General features: G+C 43.4%; 1 protein-coding gene and 2 long non-coding RNA genes across 4 annotated transcripts in view; 2 read left to right on the forward strand and 1 right to left on the reverse strand.

Moving 5' to 3' along the window:
• Window positions 1-23197, forward strand: part of LOC146194200 (uncharacterized) — a 290048-nt gene that overhangs the window by 103184 nt on the left and 163667 nt on the right. The gene's annotated exons all lie outside the window — the stretch shown is intronic.
• Window positions 2242-7643, reverse strand: LOC146194205 (uncharacterized). The gene is made up of 2 exons (XM_084597287.1): window positions 6591-7643; window positions 2242-6005 (listed from the first exon to the last, which is right to left on the reverse strand). The coding sequence occupies exons 1-2, from the start codon at window positions 6709-6711 to the stop codon at window positions 5797-5799; spliced, it is 330 nt and encodes a 109-aa protein (XP_084453413.1). The 5' UTR covers window positions 6712-7643; the 3' UTR covers window positions 2242-5796.
• On the forward strand, window positions 7849-10520 carry LOC146194206 (uncharacterized). The gene is made up of 2 exons (XR_014705816.1): window positions 7849-8112; window positions 9836-10520. It is a non-coding gene; the product is annotated as an uncharacterized LOC146194206 (long non-coding RNA).

Raw genomic sequence — 23197 nt, forward strand, 5'->3', positions numbered from 1 at the left:
TGCCTGCGGCAGCCCACCGTTATGTTAAGTCTGTTACGGCTACGTGTCGGCTTCAGTGGCGTAGCGTGCGGATATCGGCCCGGTGAAGCGGCGTAGTGAAAACACGCATAGTGGAGAGTTCGATTAGGCCATATATCTGGCGATCTTAGCCTGCGCTGACATCGGACCACCTTTAGGATGGAATTAACACGCTGGCGTGTTAATTCCATCGAAATGCGATCGTCGTGACTGGGCTATACGCACATACTGCGGGTCAGAGAGCCGGCGTCTGCATGGTTACTTTTTATTGAGCCATCGCGGCGGGGACGTTTTCACGCAGCCGCAAAAATAAGCAGATAAGATTTTCTGGCAGCAATGAAAATGCAATAAAAAGTGTAACCATGCAGATGCCCACTGGCAGCAACAGGTTAGCTTTCACGCTGATGGCATTTAATGTGCCCTGAATTAGACGTACATAGCACGTTGTATGCACATTTCACCGCATGCAGTGTGTCACTGTGTTGTGGCAGATGTATTAATTATCTCGTTAAAATAAAAAATCTGTCGGTATTATTCTCCTTGGTTTCTGAGCATGTTGCTTAAAAACATTTTATAAAAGTAGCAACACTGCTCGTCTGATGCAGGTACACATCACACCACAATGTCACAAGTGAAACAAAATTTGTCAGGTACAGCCTAGTTCCTTTGCTACTGTTTACCAGTTTTGCACTTGCAATAGCATCTGGCACTTTCTTTCAGTGCAGCAAGATTCTTTAGAGGAGAGAAGGGTGAAGAGGTCAGCTAGAGAAATGCCTTCACTTTTTTTATTTGACGCTCAGGAAGTGAAGGAACAGACATGAAGAGTGGATATGATATATGATGTCTAATTACAATGAGCTAGATGCAGTATGGAAACCATTTTCTTGAAGCAATTGTCATTGAATGTAGCATTCATGCACACATTAACCAGTGCACATGCTACACAAAGCCCGAACCTGTCTCTGAGTGAAGCAAGGGAGCCAAAGGGGAAAACAAGCGTGACTTTAAGGACACCGTAAGTAAAAAGTAACAGCAACAAAAAAGGAAAACAGAAGTATGCAGAGGGACAATATTAGACAAAAAGAAACATGAATTGCAAGGCTGATGTGGCCTGCAGTACATTATTTTTAGGAGAGACAGCAACGCAATCGGGTGGTGTTCTGGATTTTTTGGCAAAGGGTCATTATTGCCAGGTGATAATACTGTATGATTTGTATTGGCTTTGCCATCCCCTGTGTGCTCTTCCAGCAATGCATAATGTCCAACGTGCAACTGTCTAACATCCACTCTCTAGACTCTGACTCAAAAACATGCTCAAATGAACCTCACCTGAATACGGGCATAAATATGGGAATAAAGCATGGAATTTACTTTTTCGATATTCTGATTGCATATCATTGGAAAACTAACCGTGATGGCTTGTTTAAATGAGCGTATGATTTGCAGCTAGTGTGTCTTGTATGCATGGTTTTTCCAACAGGTTGCAGTATAGCTTCTGTCCTTTATTTTGGCAAAACATGCACACTTTAAGAGACCTGCTACTCACGCAACACATTCCCTGTAGCTTTAAACAGCTCGTCGTTGACTAACAATTGGTGTATTATTTGCTTTCGGTACTTTTTGGCATTTTTTCTACATGCACCTGACATCAAGCCTTGCTTATAAGAAAACTGAAAATGACAATATACAAAACAATACAAAATTTATTTACAGCACTCCACACTCTACAATACACAGCCTAAAAAATGAAAGGCTGTCACACATTCAAGTAATTACAGTATTGTACTTGTACAGCTCATCGCCATATCTGAAAGGTGGCACGGCCTTGGAGACCAAAGAAGAGAAATTAGTTATACAAAGCAAGGGAACACAAGATAGGGTCAAAAACCCATTCTCCAAGTGTTTGGCCCAAGATAACCCCAGCACCAGCAAAGCAAGCACCCACTGTTTTACCAAAGAGTACCCAACACCACTGAGGATTGGTCCCCAAATGCTCAAACCACTAGGCTGCAACTACAGTCAAGGGATGCTATGCGTTCCGCAGTATTACCAGTATTACCAGTATTACCAGTATCAAAGTGATGTCGTATGTGCCAAGAGTTGATGTATTTAAATTTTCGTTTCTGCCTAAAACAATCATTGAATGGAACAACCTTGACCGAAGCGTATTTGAAAAAACTTGTGCTTTAGAAACTTTTGAGAAAGAGTTGGAAATTTGTTGTGCTGCTTGAATGTACATTGCCCACCCTGTAACAGCCTGGAAGGGCTAACAGTACTTGCAAATAAATAAATAAATAAATAAATATGGAACTCGTCATTTAAATGGTAGTCGGCACCTGCGACAGAGCAAGTATTCCCTGATTCTGTTATGGACAGGGCAAAGGTAGTTATAGTGTGTGTAAGAATGATTTTACCTGTGCATAAATGCCTGCCACACCTAGAATGCTCCCTTTATGCAGTCTACCAAAAAGCAGAAATGTTTGTCTCAGGAAGACAAGCCTTAAGCATTATTTCAGCAAGTCACTCAATGTGACGGCTATCAGGCAAACCAGCACAGCACTTGAAAACTTCATGCTCTAAAAACAATTGTGGGGACACGCAAGCTCAGCATTTACCGCTATGACACAACAGCTTTTATGGCTCCTGTCTGCAGACTCTCATTCGTGTGAATCGACTTTGCTACTGCTAACACCTAGTATTTATTCTATGATACATATCAGTAGCGTATACCTGTAAGTTATCCAATTATGTGGAAGACCACTTGTCTAGATACCTATAAAGCCCACTGTAACCAAGCTGTACGGATGCGTTTCCATGGCCTAAGGGTTGCCTGTCTTATTACCCAAAGATCCTGCAAGGTTTATCACCTCACACATTCATCTCAAAGGTGAAGCCAGAGACGTCACATTGAGTACTCGGCCATGTCACCTGTCTGAAATGTGCCCAAGATTTTTCCCTCACAACGTCGCGTTTTGTGCAGAAGAGAGGCTTTAACGTTGCTGCATCAAAAAAAAAAGCAAGAAGCCAATAGCTGAACATCTACGCTACATTAGGCTCTGCTGGCTCGCAAGACATTTGACCACGGTGCCAACAGCCAAGTTATAGATGCAGCTATGGCAGAGGCTGTACCACAGAAACAACAGATGAATGTGGTCAAGATAAAATGAAATCGCTTAATTCACAAATTCTTCAATACATCATGAAAAAGAATGGCTCACTTATGGATAGTATGACGTCTACTGTGTTCAATAGGATTGTACCTTCAGGAAGTTATCTTTTGAATGCAATCTTAAGAATATATTGTGGTGTTCAATTTAGGCTGTACACATAGCAGACGTGCAAAATATGGAACACATTCTGAGGGTTAAATGCAGAGAGGATTGCTGAAGCTGATACAATAGGAAAGCATAGGGATACTAGATATCGTAGAAAACAAATGTGACAATAGGATAGGTGTAAGTGAAACTAGTGCAGCTGTCACTTATGAGAGCAAAAAGTTATACAACTCACTACTAGCACAATGGTACAAAATGTTAAAAAGTGATGATGAAACAAAAGTTGGTTGGTTTGGTTGGTTTGTGGGGTTTAACGTCCCAAAGCAACTCAGGCTATGAGAGACGCCGTAGTGGAGGACTCCGGAAATTTTGACCACCTGGGGTTCTTTAACGTGCACTGACATCGCACAGCACACGGACGCCTTGCTTTTCGCCTCCACCGAAAAGCTGCCGCCGAGGCCGGGATTCGAAACAAAAGTGTCCTTGAAAGTGCTTCCACATAAATGAGATGAAAGTGATTGGCATAAAATGTATGCCCCTTCCTTAAAATTCTCAATTTAAAGCTCACAAAGAACAATGAAGATAAGGCTACAAAAGCAACTAACAGAAAAAAAATAATGAAGCAGTTATACACAGCTGCAATCATTCGATAAACATCTCGAGTGATGAAGCCATGCTTCAGTGGCTTAGAGCATGAATATGTGAGCTTTACCAACCCTCTTTTAACATATGTGAGTGCCGGAGGGCATGTGGCAGCAGCAAGAATGTGTCAAGAAGCAACTGGCCCAGATAGCAGCCTCATAATAGGGGTATGGAAGGTCTACACACAACGGTATCATGGAGGGAGATATTTTATGGAACAAGATATGTAGCAATGTACAAAAGGAGCAAAGCATTTTGTAGAGCTGCAGTCAAAAATTTATGAAGGCCATTCTTATCAAAAAGTTTTTATTTCATTCCTGCGCTTGTGCATCATTATTGTGACTATGGGTTATATAGTGTAACATGAAATGTCAAGCAATTTATCTCGAACACAAACGAATGCATTCTTTCCCTTGCGAAGCCACCTTCAAGAACTTTTGCCAGTGGGTGCACATGCACATCAATATCACCTAGTTACAAAACAGAGAAGTCAATAGTTGCCTTTGTAAAAAAAAAAAATGAATACAAAAATGTTCATTGATAGCCGAGCCACACAAATGATGCAGAGGTTAAACAGGTTATCTGGGATCTTGATTAACATGAATAAAGCATCGGTAATTGCAGTGCAAAGTGAAAATGGCAAATTTTGCAAAAGTGGAATCTAAAATTGCCGAAATGGGTTGACAAGTTGGCGGGGCCCTCATTTTTCGTGCATACAACAATGAAAGACAATGACCACCAAATAGATGCACAAATTATCCTTGGGACAACTAGTTGATTGCTGTTCATCTACATTCAGCATATGAAGGAAGCAATAGAAAACAAGCATAAAGCCAACCAAATACAAAGAAGCACAGCTCGCTTCACTCTGCAGTTTGTGGAAAAACACAGTGGGCACCTCACATTTCACCCTAGTAGCACACAAGATAGGTGTAACGAAATGGACTCTACTATGGTAAACGACTGCAGACACATCCACCAGGGTACATGCATGTCAAATATTCTCACTGAAGTAGTATGTCGCAGACTGCTTACTTGCCACAAACACCAAAGTGAATTGTGAACTATATGTGCACGCACGTCCTACTCAGAATGGCACTTCTGGAGGTAGAAGGAGAACGTTTTTGTACCTTCCTGCGTTTCATTGACATGAAGCACTTAATAAAATGCACACTGAGTTTAAGCAGAACACAAAAAAGCAAAGTATACAACAAAGAATGACAGCTCTCAGCGAGAGCCACAGCACTTGTAGAATACACTCAGTATGTCTACAGATGGTAGACAAAAAATTATAGCACCAAAGAAAGGTTTGGTTTGGTTTGTGGGGTTTAACGTCCCAAAGTGACTCAGGCTATGAGAGACGCCGTAGTGAAGGGCTCCGGAAATTTCAACCACCTGGGGTTCTTTAACGTACACTAATATCGCACAGCACACGGGCGCCTTGCTTTTCGCCTCCATCGAAAAGCGGCCGCCGAGGCCGGGATTCGATCCCGCGTCTTTGGGAACAATAGTCGAGCGCCGTAACCACTGCGCCACCCCAAAGCTGAACTTGGTTCTTGCACATGCTATCAACAAAATGTACACCAAAGAGATGGTTATATCCCAAACCCACAGAAAAAATTAAGACTTGGACGGCTTTTCAGCAGTATGCTATCGAACATGAAGCAGTAAGAATGTGCACATTGATCACTTGTGGCATATATCAAAATCATGACAGCGAGTGAAAATCTCAAGTGCAGGTGATCAAGTTGTTCCTGTCCAAGTTAATATAAATGTTGCATGTCCTCTTCCTTGTACTTGTCGATGTTCCTGCTGCGATTACCATTTGCAGGTGGCGTCAATGTCATGTGATCTGCACACACTACAAGCTGTAACGATCTTCAACAAGAGCTGTCCATCTGCATAGCACTTCACATCTGATGTGGCCGTCCAGGGACAAGGCGTGGCCTCCCAGATTATACAAGCCTAGCAGAGAGGTTAATGATGTTGAATATGGCCCCAGGACTTCTCGCCCACACGATGACTCGGATGGGAAGTGCTGCAACGGCTGCACATGGTCCACACGATCACCTGCAAATGTTTAGTGCCTAAATTATATGCAAATAAAATATCAAACACGCATGGCACAGGAACATTCAAAATCATCAAAGCTGCAAGCTATGCTGCGGTAAAGTGTAATCTATGAATGCAAGAAATGGTCAGTGCAAAACCTAAACCTAAGTGAACCCTTTCCGTAACAGGTAAAGACGGCTTGGTGGCGGAAATTGTATTGTGACGGCTAACTTTTTCTTTCTTTTTTTTTTTTTTTTTTTTTTGCAATTAAAGGAACGACTTATATCAGGCGATTTCACTTGTTTTTCCTTTCTCGGTCGTCGAAACCATTAACCAAGAAATCTTGACAACTACAAGCACACTCAGTTTTTTTTTTTTTTTTTTTTTAAGTTCGTGCAGTGTAGAGAAGTTGAAGAAAATTATAATGCGTCGTAGAAATAGGCAGCTAAAAGCAACGCAAAGTGCTGATTAAAAATATCGGATTCGCCGCATGCGTCCTGTAAGTATTCCTTTATTCTTCAGTCATTTCCCGCCTGTGTACAACTTGAATGCGAATGACGCTGTATGAACAGTCACCTTTGCAGGTTTTCCTATTGCACTTACCTCTGTGATGCTCGACGTGCTGCAGCATTTCCAGCAGATTGACTGCGTTGCCTTGCTGGTCGACACCCATCGAGAAGCCCGACACATTCCAGGAGCTCGTTGCTCGGTCGAACGAATACATTTCGTGCCATCCTACATCAGAGGCGTTCACCACTGCCGATTCCACCCGAAACACCAGTAGCTCAACAGTTCAACACTCCGAGCGCAGGGCAATTCTCGCCTCGGAGCTTGCAAAGCCGCCACACTACACTCCTCAGATCTGACTGTACTGACGAGCTATCTTTCAAGACAATTTGACAGCATTGCTGTGCTGCAGCAAATCCTCGATCACTACTTGCAGACGACGAACGGCACGAAGACCACTCGTAAGCGTACCGCCCTCCATGGCCGCCGCCATTGCTGGGTTATTATAACCGCGCAGACCAATAATTTCTTACCATGGGAAGAAAGGGTTTGAAATAAGAAAGCAGTTAGCGCCGTAACGCGGCCGCACGCTTCTGCCCCAATTAGAGATTGTCTCAAACGTCCTTTATTTCATACGCGCTCGTAATTTGCCTTTCTATTCCGTTTAAAAAGCCATACAAGGTGTATATAAAGTTATCCTTTTACTTTTAATAACAAGCTAAGAAACTACGGTAGGCTAACGGCTGCATAAATCAGCTTGCCTGTCGCCATAGTCTCATTAGCATAATTCGGGCACCTCGCCACTCGGCGAAATTATGGCGGCCAAACGTCAGCAATTTCGGTAATGGCGGCACGTCAGTTACGTCATGACGCGTCAATTTGACGTAATCTAAATATGCTTGCGTATCACGTGTTTCACGTGACATAGCTTCAGCCAATCAAATTTGAGCATCCGCTCCTTCCCAGTATGCCATTATTTTCATCACATTGGTTAATCGAGCGTAAGTGTTCTCCAAACCACCATCAGTAACTTTGCTTCCACTCCAAAATCATTCGTATTTGTCATCCAGGCAACAAGGATAGCTCCGGTTGAAATCAATTTTCACGGCTACGTCATTTTGACGTACCCGCTAAAAGTGCTTGCCTCAACTGATGGTTTCGCGCCACAAGTTTGAAGCAAGTGACTCTTTTCTGAGCCAATCAGAAAGACAATATGGCGCCGCCAGGGGAAGGCGAATATCGAGGATCGGGCCCCTGAACTTGCAGAGAGCCGGCTCCGTGAACTGCGCATGCGCGCCCAGAACCAAAGTGGAAAGGAGGATGCATTGATTCTCTCGACGGATGTGACGTCAAACAACTTTTAGTATTTGCTTTTTTCTGCAAATAAGCCTCGAGCCACCGCACCAGAGCAAAAGCTGGCGCGCTTTTCGGGCAACGGGTGCTCGCACCTTGCGAGCCCTAGGTCGCTTTTCATGCGTCGGCTTGTTGTAGTTTGCGGGGCATCATCCCGATAGATGCAAATTCGGTGAAAATCTGATTCGGTTTGTGGATTGTTGCCCTAAATTCAACAGCGTAGCCTTCGGTCCTGTCGCTGGCCTGTCTGCAGCCTCCGACTACGGTGAGTCGTACGCGAGTGATGGTGTTTCGTACATGCCCGCGAGCTCTAGGTAAAGCATTTGTCGGCGTTCTGCTACAGTCTTGCAGATTTTTTAACGAGTTTTTACACGGCAGTGCAGCTATGCGGTAGTCACAATTACTGACGCGGCGTAATCACGCGACAGTCTCCGGGCGAAGGCATGTGGAGACTGCATAAATGCGTCGATCCCGTTTCTTCGCGCTTGAAACAACAGTTGCATACCTGCTGCTGTGCACCGATCGGTCGCCGGTCGCTGTTGTCTTCGGGGTGCACTGGGGTATTGGGACGTACGCGGCGACTTACAGATGATGTGAAACTATTTGTGAGTCGAGAGTCACGGAAGTTTGTAATTTGCTTTTTTTTTCTTTTTTTGAAATTCTTCGTTTGTGGCCTAGTTTGTTTGTGCAGTAGCAGGCATTTTGGTGTGGTGCGCCAGCGTGAACGCGCTGGTTTATGATCAGGAGGTTTTATTGTCTTCCTCGCAACTTCAGCAGATAGAGTGGCTGGGCCCATAGAAACGGTCGTGCTTCTGTCAAAAAACTGTCGTAAGGTATTTATCTATGCGGCCCATACGTGGTGCTGCAGTGCAAGAGGTCAGCTTCTTTACAGTGTCGACGAAGTGCTAAAGAAGGGGAGTTGCTGGCTAGCTGAGAGATAGTATAAATGTAAACTGGCCCAGTGCGAAATGAGCCCCGGAGTGAAACGAGCCTACTGCTCAGCATAAAATTGCTACAAGATACGGGCGTATACCCGCACGAATTTATTGTGCTTGTATGCTCACACGTTCCACTGTCGAGTACTCACATCGGTGCATGCAGCAATGAGGGTGACTTTTCGGCTATCATAGGTTCTTGCCCATGAGAGTATCTGCCCTTTTACTACGAAAATAACTGCATTGGTAGAACTCGCTGAGCTTATTTATATAGATTTAACACTTCAGATGCATGTCGATACCGCAGAGTTCCCTAATATATATCTTTTGCTTGCTCCAACAGCGTCATCACTTTGAGAAAACTGGGAATGATAGCAGAAACAATGCCTCCATAAATAGTGGGCAGTGCTTGGCTTCAAGCTGCTATCAAGGCCATTGACAGCTTATTTGAAAACAAAGCAATAATTAACCTGAGGTGGTACGTTTTGTTGAGGGGAGTGAGGCACCGTTGCATGTACAGCCTTTGTCAAAAGTGTAGAGCCCGGGGGGTCCGCTTCTGAGCCGAATAGTGGCACTGATGTAGAATTAGTTGAGGCCTTTCCCACTGAAGGGGGTAGGACAAAACATCTTCTTGCCATCAACAAAGTTGGAATACCGGAAATTCATAACAAGCTGCAGGAACTGGCCCAGAAGCAGACCCCCTGGGCTCTACACTTTTGACAAAGACTGTACCTCGTAATCCTGTCAAAGAGCTTGGCAGTTGCTGCTATAAGCACTCTTGATTACAATTCCATGCAAGCCGCAGCATATTCCGCACTTACTGCACACGTGATTTAACTTAGTCTCTTTGTTTGCTATTTCAGTGTTTTGCAAGTGTGCTAAATATTTGTATTTGTGCTAGCATTGACTGCCAGTCTCGTTACTGCCTTTTTCCTTCTGCGGCAGGCACTCTCACTTGCTTTACTCAAATCATATTCTACTGTGAGTGAGTTTGCTGAATTTATGCAAACTAAATGTAATTGCTGTATTACTCTCATTTATTTACATTTACAGAGGCAAGAAATACTCTGGGCCGACGTACGAGTTTCCTCCACCAGTTGGATTCCGCCGCTACCTCAGTAGTGCAGTGAGCTGTAACTGGTGTGACCAAATGGACACTCTCACTCCTACTGGTTTAGAGCGTGCTCCATTTAAGTTTAAAATATCTTGCTTGCAATGTATTTAATCTTGTTGTGGAGTATTGTCACCCTTGCATTTGCTGATATGTTATTATTTGGAAAGCATTCAGAGTGATTTTGGACGCATGATTTGCAGTGGCGGAAGGTGGAGAAGCACAAATGTGTGACTGCAATTTTTTGCCTCTCTAGTTTTCAGCCTTTAGAATTAAAGCAACAGATTGATGTGTGAACAGGCCTGGCATGGACTAAAGAGTTTGTCATATACAACAACACTTGACCCTTGCGGGGGTAACACAGCTGTGGTTATCTGAGCAAAAGTTCTCTGTATGTGATGGTGTCCGAAACATGGCATTGTCTTAAGTAACTTGGCATGGAATCGGCCACTTCTTGCACTCTCTTGACAGCATCTATTGTAATGTGTGCTAGGCGACATGCCTTCGGATCTGTTGTATGTCTGCAGCAGTTGCCTTGATGTATCAAGATGGGGTGGTTGTTGAGAGTTGGAAATTGCTATTCTCCCGACTACACCAATAAAATGCAGTGAGGCCAAATACCAGGAACCAATGTGTTGTGTGGTTCATTGTGAAGGCTTGCCATTCTCGTAACTTTGCCAAATTGCTAGAAACATTATTTTTAAGCCCGGTCTTCTTTTGCTCATAGCACAACTCATTTCGTGCATTTGTCAACTTTTTGTGGTTTATGGTTGGCACATTTTGCAGAGGGTGACAAAATTTGAGCTGGTGTGCCACGAAGGTTAAATATCTCTTTTTATTGAACTCTTCTCGGGAAGCTACATGCAAATACTGCCTAATGTGGCTGTGAGGGCTTCGCACTTGATTGATGTACCGGTGCATTACTTGTGGCAGCTGGTCTACATTGTACAGGACTGCCACTTTGAGAAGCACCAGCACTGCTATGAAGCAGATTCACAGCATTGTTCCTGGTGGAGGCAAACCACTGTAGATGTCCTCATTCCAGTGCAGCTTCAGCCAGTGAAGTTTCACAATGCCCGTGTTGGACAAACAAGAGGCCTATGAACTTAAGCATTTCACTTAGTCATTTCTTCCAAACATCCGTCAAAACAAGCAACCTGTTGGTTTCCCCAAAATCCCTGTACAATCATATTTATTTTTATTTTTACAAATACTTTGTATCATAAGCTGGAGAACCTTCACTCAAGTATACACTAGGTTCCTATCTACATGAAAACTACACGCTTGTGTGCCAGTGTCAGCAGATTGTTGCTAACGATTGTGGAAACCCTCCTAAACAGAGATAAAACTGAGAACATGCAGCGATCATGTGTACATACTCAAAAGCAAGTGGGTACGGAAACTATGTGCACCTTTGGCCACTAGTTGGCATTACAGGTGGTTGTAGTACCTGAATCGCTAAAAGCTGAAATCAGAGCTTCTTCTGACAGACTCTTCTGGCTTCTTTGCTGCTAGTGCGATAAAAAAAAATCTGTAGCTGAAGTTGCTGAATCACACAATTTCAGTGTTTTTTGTTGTGCGGCCTGACACGAACATTTCTCTATCTAAGGTGCCACCATTCTTCAGATACAGATCGCTTGTGTGTCACCACTTGGTGCAATGTTGCTCTGTGTCACCAGGGGTAGAGACAGACAATTGGAGGAGGAGGATACGCTACAACAGGACATGTATTTGCAGACTAACAGGAAAAATAAGGAGGCCTTAGGAAAGCTAAAGAATACGGTAAACGCTGCCATGAGGCTCACTGAAAGAATCTCCAATCTAAAGAGAGGATTGCAGGAAAAGGAGTCAAGTCATTTGGTACAGGCATTCGTGATCAGTAGAACAGTTTATGCGACGCCTTGTATGAATATGGATGTGACTGAGGAAAACAAGGTGGACGCTATGATTAGGCTGACGTATAAGGCGGCCCTTGGGTTACTTAACATTGCTTCTACCGAAAGTCTGTGGGATTCATCATCATCAGCCTGACTATACCCATTGCAGGGCGAAGGCCTCTCTCATATTTCTCCACTTAACCCGGTTCTGTGCTAGTTGCATCCGCTTCACCCCTGCGAACTTCTTAATCCGCCCATCTAACTTTCTGCCGCCCCCTGCTACGCTTTCCTTCCCTTGGAATCCAGTTTGTTACCCTCAGTGACCATCGGTTATCCTCTCTTCGCACTACATGTCCGGCCCATGTCCATTTCTTCTTCTTAATTTCCACTAGAATGTCGGTAACTTGAGTTATTTCTCTGACCCACTGTGCACGCTTCCTGTCTCTTAATGTTACCTCTACCATTTTTCGTTCCATAGCCCTCTGGGTTGTCCTCAACTTAAGTAGAACTCTCTTGGTTAGCCTCCACGTTTCAGCCCCATAGGCAAGTAATGGTAAGATGCAACTGTTGTATACTTTCCTCTTGAGCGATACCGGTAAGCTGCTAGTCATAATCTGCGAGTGCTTGCCAAATGCGCTCCATCCCAATCCTGTTCTTATTTCCTTTTCATGGTCCGGATCTGCGGGTGCTACCTGTCCTAAGTAGACATATTCGCCTACTACTTCCAGTACTTCGCTACCTAATGTAAACTGCTGTTCCTTTCTGAGGCTGTTGAACATTACCTTAGTCTTCTGCATATTGATTTTTAAGCCTACCTTTCTACTTTTCCTGTCTAGGTCATCAATCATTATTTGCAGTTCATCCCCCGAGTTGCTTAGCAAGGCAATGTCATCAGCAAATCGCAGATTACTGAGGTATTCTCCATCTACCCTTATCCCTCACTGCTCCCATTCCAAGTCTCTGAATACTTCCTCTAAGCAAGCTGTGAACAGTACTGGGGAGATTGGATGCCTGGCAAGGTTAGTTTCATATATGCGTGAAATCGCACGGTGAAGTCATCGGTCATGACCGGACATGTCTTGTGGTGACCTCAGTTCTGGTTATTAGACATGACTGGATGTGACGTCATGATGATGTCACATCCGGTCATAGTGACATTACTGCGAACACATTAAGCTGCGCACAATAGATGAAACAACCTCCTGCTTAAACAGCATCACTGTTGAAAGTGGCCGTTGAGCAGTCTAGTTGAAGATTTGGGCGGCTGTATGCGAGCAAGGAACTGAGTGCTGTGATTTAACTTCCCAAAATAAATGCCACGGAGTGGTACTTTTTTCTTAATACAGGTCATACGTTCACTAGAACCACCTTACTCTGTATTTTACAGCTGTAAATGCTGCAAAAAGCAAATTTTCTAAATTTAAGAATTTTATTCTGGCATGGCTTATATTCTCTAATCTCCAAAACAATTTTCTTGGGTTCCTTTACTTCTGGAAAACTTGGGATATTGTTGGAACAACTACGATGAGAACAGCAAATTTTACAAATTTGAAATTTAAGTGTATGAGAACATGCAAGATGGCGACCATGGCACAAACTTTTTTTTTTTCCGTCTAAAACAAGCTGGGGTAATGTTTGTCATAGTAGCCCAATACAGTCCTTTTCTGAACTGATGGCGGTCAAGCGTAAAAATTGCGTCAAATGGCATGATATGGGTCTGTGTGCAGGCTTCACACAACTTGTACTCTCAGGCAAGTCCAGTAAAAGAATCTGACTGCTGAGCTGCTACCCGGCACAACAGAACCCAGAATGCAACCTAATCCTACGTTAGCCTGAATACTTAATATTTTTGAGACAAACCATTCATAGAAGGTTGAAAAAACTCGTACATGCAGAATGCGATCAAAAAAATCTGGAACAAGTTTCATGACACGCATGCCATTTTTCACAGCATATCACACAACTTGGAAGAAAGTCGACAACTTCACTTTGAAAGCAAATTTTTGTGAAAATGTACAACACCACTGGGAAGGAAAACAATTGAAGCAGTTGAAACAAAAAAATTTGGTAGCGTATGTGTCAGTGAACCCTCAGTGTCTATTAAAAAAAGTGAAATCAATGATCTTCGACACTAGTAGAACCTGAATAGCGCTGTGTGATAAGGCTGTCCACAAGTGGCAATAAGCAAAGTTAAAATCAAAACAAAACAAAACTTGACAGAACTTGCACCAATATCACTGCTATACTAAAATAAAATACACAGACACCATATAACCACTGTTCACAATACAAGTTCTACAAACCTGATGCGAATTTTTATATCATAGCTGTAACGATACTAGCACAGCCTGATAATTACAGTACACCTAAACAATCACTCTACCTGCCTCTATGCATATAGGCACTATGTACATATTGTACTTGACTACAAAGTTCAGCATGGTAGTTAACAACCATGCACATGAAACAGCTCGGGTATTGAAAAGCCTCTTCCAATCTTGTTCAAAACCAATATATTCTGATCAAATCAACATGCAAAATGTAAATCTTTCGTAAAAAATTTCATTTTGCACACAAAGACAAAGGTAGCTTTACTGCACATACTGTACCACGAGTTGAATGCTACGGGCAAATTTTCATAGTGCTGCAGGGTTTTTATGTGTTTATTATATTAACGATGCAAAAAATAAAAAATCGGTGAACTCCATAAAAGGTGCCACATTAGAACAAAAATTAGCAGTGCTATGCCTAGATAATTCCACTGCAAGAATGCATCTGTGCTGACTCATGTTCTATTGCCATAAACGAAGTACAGTATGTGAGGAATACAAGGGATGAAGGTTTGATTCCCAGTGGAGACAGTATTTATTTATTTTATTTACCCCACTAATCACACATGTGCTCTGTGCTGTCGTACAGTACAGCAAGTAACAGCATATGGTACCTGAAGTAAGACATAGTTCATGCTGGTTACATCGGCTGTCATGCAAAGACGTAATCAATGCAATTAACACTTTTTGTAGTGGCTTGAAATTGTTGACGACTGCGACCCCGAGCAGTTCGCACCTGAACACTGGCAACCACTGCGATTTCGTAGTATCGATGACAGTCGCCGCAGATGATGAGGGGAATGTCTGGTGCCCTCACAATGCATCAGCCATCTCGCAGATAAGTGCTGCCATTCAGCGCCACCATTGCAATTCTTGTTTAAATGGCTATGGGTTGTACAAACTGGAAACTCTAGCAGACTAACAATCTTGTGCATTCACAATGCCGTAATAACATTGCATGGGTAGTAATTTAGAAAAAATAAGTACATTCACAGTTAAAACTGGTTCACTGGACAATATTTTGTAAGTAATAATTCAACAATACTGCACAAGAATTTTCAAAACTCCTCTGAGCCTCACTAGGGCACCTATGAATGTTGTGCAGCCTTGGTGGATGGAACCGTGACAGATTATTGTAGATGAAAATGTAGCCATTAAATACTGTCCTTTTTAAAATGCGTGATAGAGCGTTACACTGCAGTGCACAGGTGTAGAACATAAAAACATGGCTGCAGCTGCGATCTATCAGGTGGCTGTCGCACATACTCCATGATAGTAAATCAGGTATAGGTATCTTCCATGGGGCAGGTAGCTAGTAGCAGGCTAGGCAGGCAAACAGGGTTCGTTCATGGCTCTGGTCCACCAACAATGTGACAGTGCTGCAAGTCATCTATACTTGGGCAGATTACCTAACATGCAGACAACTACTGTAAAGTCAAACACTGAACTTACAAAAAAATTAAGTTGATAAATGAAATGTACTGCCTTTGGATCTGAGCAAGAATGAGAACAGAGGCAAGCCATTTGGCAAGCCTGTTTCGATGCATTCCCTAAAGCCACATCTCTATGCTGTTCTGACCAGTTTATTTGTTTTACAAGAATACACTAGGAAAGAACCAAGCGATCGCACATTACATCTACGTTGTGCACTACAGTTATAAAAATAAAAATCATAGCTAACGAGTACGTGACCCCGTTCGGTAATGCAGTACATTTACTTTGCTGTACAGCGTACCACTCGTCTCGGGACTGACGGACAGCGTGTCAGGCCCTTATCATTTGCCAAAAAAAAAAAGCGAAGCTTAATTTCTAGTAAATCAACATTACACATTATTAAGAAGCGGTCAACACACTTGAAACACAGTCCTATATTCAGCTAGTCTGCAAACTGGTTTGATTTGGTTTGTGGGGTTTAACGTCCCAAAGCGACTCAGGCTATGAGAGACGCCAGTCTGCAAACTATTACCACAGTCATCATACATAAAAGCAATAACAGGCGCATAAATGCAGCATGTGCAAAACTGACGTTGGCCTCGGTGATCTTACGACTGCTAGGGGAAAGCTACATGCCTCACATTGACACTAAAAATTAATTCAAAGTACTTCTGACACAAACGTAAGCCTTCGATGTCTCTGTAGCCATTATGCCTAAACACTTTCAACGGAGCGCTTTATTTAGTTCTGCGCAGGCAAGCAGAACTTCTCTCAGACAACCTCAAGTGCAGCAAGAAAGTAACCTTGCTGCAATGTTCACAGTTAAACGTCCCGAAACAAATCGCTCCCAGCTAATTTCACACAGCGATTCGCGGAAGAATCGCGGTTCTAGCGCAGGCACCATGCTTACCAACATGGCACTCGAGTACGTTAATGTTCCACAAATCAATATATTAACTCATTTCCTTCCAAAGAGCAATCAGCTGGCTTTCTATTCGACTCACCAAAGTGATGCTCACCGTGCGAAGTGCGTCGCCTGTGCTGTATAAACACAGAACACAGCCATTTTATGGTTCGTTAGCATTAGCAACAAATAGATAAAGCGCAACACAGGCTCCGTAAAGCACTGGAAGGAGAATAACCAGAGTCAATAACGCGTCAAACATTTTTTTTAAAACGTTTCATGTAACGCGCCGCAACTCAAATAATTTAGCGGAGGGGGCGATGATGATGATAATGGCGCACGCACCATCGTATCTGAAATTGTTGCAAATGAAACTATACAGTTTCAGTTAAACAAAGGAGGTGGTGACCCATAAACTACAAGTGCGAATTTTAATTATCTAAAGGTTTCCTTTTACTGAATTAATTTTTGTTGGTATTGGACGTTTTCGCCACCTGCAGCGCTGTCACTCAACCGTTGCAACGGCGCGCCATTTGAACCGGCTGGTTGTACGGTGCTCGCACAAGTCTCTGCTGTTCTCTCGAGTTCTCTCTTCTCAGTTCAGCTCTCTCTACAAGCCTCCCAGAGGCTGTATGACTCATTTATCTCGCCACAAGTAACTTTTAAACCACAGTTCAGCAATGCGACACTAGAGCCATTCAATGAAGGACTACACTTATTCCTAGTCTGGCATTTATTTCCTTTGCGCATTTTCACTCTGTCCATTCATGACAAAAAACTTGGAAGAAAACTCAAGTGGCTAAGTGGCTTCCCACAGTGCAGTTACATATCTATAGTTATTTCATAAATTGGCAACAGAGTTTTGTTTTATCATCACTGCCTGCATTAGGTATGCTGAAGGGAATTAATGGTCTGCAATCATCGCTGCTTCATGCGTTAGCTGCAGCCGCCAACCTTGGCTCATTTGCCGACATTATCTCTTCATCCCAGTGTCTGGTATCCCTTGCTTGTTTCACTCCCTCGAAACCTAATCGATTAGCTGAAAAGCCCTATTTCCTGGATTACATGTCCCACTCTAATGCTTCTTTTCAGTTTTCTGCATCTTCATACTCAAAGATGTGCACCATGTGCTGCAATCTCAACTGCAAGTACTCTACTGCAAGATGCCCAGCACTCTGTGTCATATGGTATGGTGTTGCGGCAGCATAGAAGTACCACCCACACAAACCATCAGATGAGGACCTGCTTATGCCCTCACCTTTTTGGACCAAGGACGCCACCTGCCCAGGGCAAATAGGGCCTGCTCATTTCAATAATAGCCGATTACTACTTCCTTGTTATGATTGCCTTGAAACTGTACTTTAATCCACATCTGTGTTTGTGAAGGTTTTCCAAATTATTTTACTTTCTATAACCTGCTGCACTGTCCTTTGCTTAGGTATTTGAAACTAATGCTTTAATGTCCACTTTTCAGCGTTTCAAATGATCACATGATAGCAAGCTGCCTTTTATTACATTATATGTACAGCACCTTCCAAATTTACATTCACCTCTTCTTGCTCTTGGGGAAATGTTTCTCATGGTTCAGATTCAGAGTGACTACCTGGCTTAAAAACATTACTCCCTTCCTACGTCCGAAACCTTCCTACCTATGTGCAGCAGTGACTTTGTGGCTATGCATTCAACTGCTAATCCTAAGGTTTTAAGATTAAATACATGGCTACATTTTGGCAGAGGCAAGATGTAAAGACACCTGTGGGCTATACAATGTCAGTGCATATAAAAAGGACACCAAGCAGTCAAAATTAATTAGCTCTTTCCCATGCTTGCCGTCTTTCATAGACCGCATTAGGTTTTGGCATTCCCGATCCCTGTGTGCCATGCCAATACCTCTATCTGTTGTAAAGTTGCTCTCATCACAAAGGTTTGAAAAATAAACTTTCATCTTGTAGTTTCTTTAGGTCCTTGAGCATGTGCTGTTATTGAGGCAGTGGGCAATATTTGGCTGGGGCCTTAGACATGCAATAGCCCAAACCAGATTCGAAATCGAGGAAACAGTTTAGCTGAAACAAATGTTGATTTCAGTCTCATCGACATCAACTGTAATGCCCGTTCTCTTTTTCTACAGGAATATAATGTAGACATGATGCAATGCTGTTCTCCCAAATGTTTTCCGATTGTCATGGCTACTACAGTTCAAAATAATGAGACCAAAGAGCACGACACACAAGGAATGCTTATTTGCAATGGAAGCATTTTATTGCAAGCTATGAAGTAAATACATTTGTCGTGAAGAACAAGCAAAAGATTGCAAGAAACCATCAAAACAAAATTTAAAACCCCATCTAGAAAAGTAAAAATCTAATGCCATGTTTTCATGGAAAGCAGCTATTTTTTAAAAAAGGCTGCTCTTTGAAGATACTCACAAAATTATTTCAGCATAAATGCTCATTTGCTACAATCCTCTTTTTTTCCAACTAGACACAAAGTCTACAAGACCTTGTGTATAAAATGTCACCAACCAGCACGCAGCTGCCATGCCATCAGCGAAACCATGCGCCCAACTGCTCATTGCACACCAGCCAAAACTCTGCACTGCCTTTGGGCAAGTGGAAAACAGCTGCAAAGCATCTTAAAACCCATCCACCTTCTGTTTCTATTTTAAGGTGCTATCATTTCTCCTGCTTCAATCATTCCTTTCGTTTTCAGGTGCGATTCCATAAACTGAACTTCTTTATGAACCACCCTAGATTCGAAAATGTGTTCAAACCTGCTGTCTATGAGGCAGCGCCTTCAGAATGCGCGATGGCCAAAAACACTTTTGCAGCAGACTCGTTAATAACAGAGCTACAACCATCAAAACCGGTATGTTTCTCTCCTTCCCTTCCATCACCAAAGAGTCTCTCCCTTCTCCCTGGTTGACTAGCCTCCACAAGAGAATACGCGTAGGGCTGGTACATGTAGGCTCCCTAAATACGCAAAATGTGGAGCACCATCTCTTAGTGCTTTGAGAAACTATGCCCGCCATGTTGGTTTGGTCAACAAAATGAAAACGCTGGCTGCCCTGTGCTGGGTAAAAACAGCTACGAGAACGCATCAAATGCAGTCATTATGGCCCCGACTTTTACAGGCATTATTATTTTTTTCTTGCTGGTTGGTTTGTGGGGTTTAACGTCCAAAAACGACTCAGGTATGAAAGACGCCATAGTGAAGGTCCCCAACAATTCCGACCACCTGGAGTTCCTTCTTTAAGGTGCACTGACATTGCACAAACACGGGTGCCTTGCTTTTTGCCTTATATCAAAAAGCTACCGCAGCAGCTTTTTTTTTTTTCTTGCTTTCTGCTACCCAAGCACCACCAGTGACCTTCGGCTCATCCAGCTACAATGCCAATAAGGAGGAGGAGTGGGAGAGGCTGAGCTCAATGGGTGGCCGAAGCATAGGTGCGAGGCGTCTGGCCTTTCTTAGGAAACCAAGCCCGTGCATGTATGGATGTTCTGTGTTTTCTGTATTCATGGTTATGCATGGTGTACCATGGCTGGATTCGAGTGGCGACGGTGCGCTCTTTACGACCTATGCATGGAGGGTGCTTCCTGTCTGCTACAGCTGCGAAATCGTGGCACTGTGTGGCATTGACACGTCTACTCAGTGATGCCGTCATTTGGTGTGCAACAAGCTGGAAAAAAAAAAAAAAAGCGGAGGCTGGCCAAGCCTGCCGCTGCAAGCCTGCACTTTCACCCTGTTGTGATTCTTGCCAACGAGATGTCATGAACTTGAGCGTTCAGAGCGACCTGCAGTGATTTTTGCCGCTGTACTGAGAGTTATAGATGATAGGTGTGCCGGCCGTGAGCCATCCTTACAGGCTCTGGCTGTATATCAGCATCTTGCCGAAGAGCCAAAACCAGGGAAAAACTCGCATAAAATATAGCTAAATTATTGGAACAGAGTTCTCCATCACTCGGAAATTGATGAAAGGAAACACCGCAAGTTTTTCAAACTTGCAGGCGTGGGCACGTCGTTCAGAGGAAATAAAGTTCAAATGCGTGGCAGAAAGCATACGTATGGGTCCGGACCGAAGGAAATACCAAAAGCACACTGCGGCCGAGAAGCTCAACTATTGTCATGAAGTTAGCTTCGTTACAAACTAGCCGCAGAGCTTAGCAACATAGGTGGCAGGCAAAGACAAGGGTCGGAAGGCTTTCCTACTATCCTTATATGAGGATGGTGATGAATGTCTCCTGTTATTTCGAGGTGATGTTGCGCACGCCTCAGAACAGGAAAAGCAGTTACAGTGAATGTGCTGTTCAAAGTGCACAAAAAGTGCAATAAGAGCAGGTTACTTTTTTTTTTTAATTTGCACTAACAACTTAAAACAGGTCAACGACCAGCCTGACTTGCAGACACGTGAAGGCGCTCGAACTTTTGGTACATGTGCAGAAGCAGACAGAAATGTGCCCAAAAGCGAAAAGATGCCGTCACACTGGCATATCATTTGAAACAATGCATGTACGCAAAACAGGTACTCCTCCTTGCTCGGCCACTAATTTTAACAGGCCTGGCAGAACAGGCCCGAGAGCCCAAAAATGTTCATGTGCTAAATTCTGTGCTTCTGTAGCCATGTCAATGCATTTTTGACAGTTCCCCTCATATCATGAAGGAAACAAAGTTACAGCAGGAAGAAAAAAAATCAGCTTTTGTGCAGCATAATGGGACTGACCTTACAATAGTATGCTGCTACTTGCCTTACTGCAGACTGATAACCCAAATCACTGTTGTATTCAGATGGTAATTAGCACATGTTGCACACTGTAAGAAATAAGACAAAGTAAGTATTACTACGATCAAAATGTGCTAAATAATACTGTTGTCTGAGCCTACACTGCACCGCTTTCGCGCACACAAAATTGAGACTACATAATTTCTCTAAGTATTTCGCTCACTCCGTAAACTGAACACTTGAACGCTTGAAGGCGCGAACGCAGGTGCACACCGGGCGCCGCCACAGAAGCGAGTTGCCAGGGTTGGGTAAATCCTGCACGAACTTCACGGGGAAGAGAGCACTGCTTGCCTAGAAGAGCTGCCATTATATCTGCGGCGAATGCGCAGGTTGTATGAAAGTGCGCGCCGCTGCCACAATTGAGTCCAGCCGTTGGTGTATGAATAGCACAGTGCACAGAACACGCTGAAGCATGCATAGACAAGGGCAAGAAACTAAAAGCCTTCTTTCTTGTGTGAGAGTATGCATGAGTGAAAACGAAATGCAAGACAAAAAAGTGCGTGACATCAGCAGACCAAGTGACACCCCTCGCCCATCAGTCAGAGAGAAACCAATGGATGCAGTATCTGTTGGTACCTCATCGACAAAGTTCGATGGCCAGCGCGAAGGATGAGGAGGTTTGGCTGTTTTAAAAGGACCATGAGAGCTTTGGTTTGCATTTTGTTGCTTTCCAGTGTGTGCATCGCTGCAGTATTTCGCAGACACCATGTCCAACGCCTTATCGGGCTTGGTTAAAATGTCAGCCTGGTCAGTAGCCCTTGAATATGTTAGCTCTCTTAAATGAACAATCTGAAATAAGCAAGGACATAAGTTGTGCTGGCCATATTGTGGACTGCTTTCAAGACAATGTGTGTAATGCCAAATAATCTGAGAAGTTGAATAAACGGTTGGGGTGCCCTGTTTTGTTTTCTAAATATGCATTGTAATACCATTTAACACAGCTCGGCCACCCAACTTGTGCACACCAGCTAACACAAAGCTTTAGCTGCGCTACACTAATTCCTCTGTCACACAAACACTTCCGATCCTCATTGAACTCAATCTGCATTCAGGCTTTCAAGAAGGACTGAAGCATCCGGTGCTACACGGGCGTTTTCAGTCAGCATTGAGAAATTTCCTATGTGGTCCGTCGTCTGCTATCAGTCGCAATGAGTCTCAAAAGGAAATTTAAGATTGGGGTAATGATTGCACGATTTCAGTGTACACAGCAGCATTCCGCTTTTGGCGCCTCAGGTCATCTAACCCATCTTCCCAGCGGTCAAGTGCTACAGTGCAGTTTCTCTTCCGCTCTACAGTTTCCACGCTGACGCAGTCGAAGAGAACGCCACCTTAGCTTCCACTGGCAGTAGACTACGGTGTCAATATTATAAAATTAGCCGTTCTACGAATGTTCTATCATGCCTTTTAATACATTTATGTGTTATTATGTGCAGTTCTACTGCATTTATTCGTTTTCAAGTTTTAGAGCTCGTTGATGACGAGTGTGTCAATGACCGCTTTTGAGTGTGCTTGAAATCTCGAGAGCGATTGAGGAAGCAACCTTGAGTCAAGCAGGCTCGAGCTCAACTGCACTTGACAGTTGCCGTGTGACAACCTCGATCTACAATGAGTTGAATGTAGATCCAGTTCAATGAGGATCGAAACTGTTCGTATGAGAGCAGTTTAACTCGCATCTTGCAGGAACAAGCAATCTATATACACCTTTCCAATAAGTTACTCGGTGCCACCATATTGTTCGCTCCTCCTCTCTGGACTGCTGCAAACCGGCTCTGCTTCCACTGTGCTAGCACCAAATGCACAAAGCAGTCCAGCAGGTAATATGGTGACACCCCGTGACCACTTATTGGAAAGGTGCACACTGCTATGACTATGCTACAGTATGCTAAGGAAGTGAACACACAAAAAAGCCAGGCAATCATGTTACCCTGGTAACGAATGTTTAATTGTGGCTGGCCTTGCATATGGCGGGCAGTAATGCATGT

The sequence above is a fragment of the Amblyomma maculatum genome, chromosome 3 (genome assembly GCF_055883805.1).
Source record: "Amblyomma maculatum isolate TAMU_Amacu chromosome 3, ASM5588380v1, whole genome shotgun sequence".
NCBI lineage: Eukaryota > Metazoa > Arthropoda > Arachnida > Ixodida > Ixodidae > Amblyomma > Amblyomma maculatum.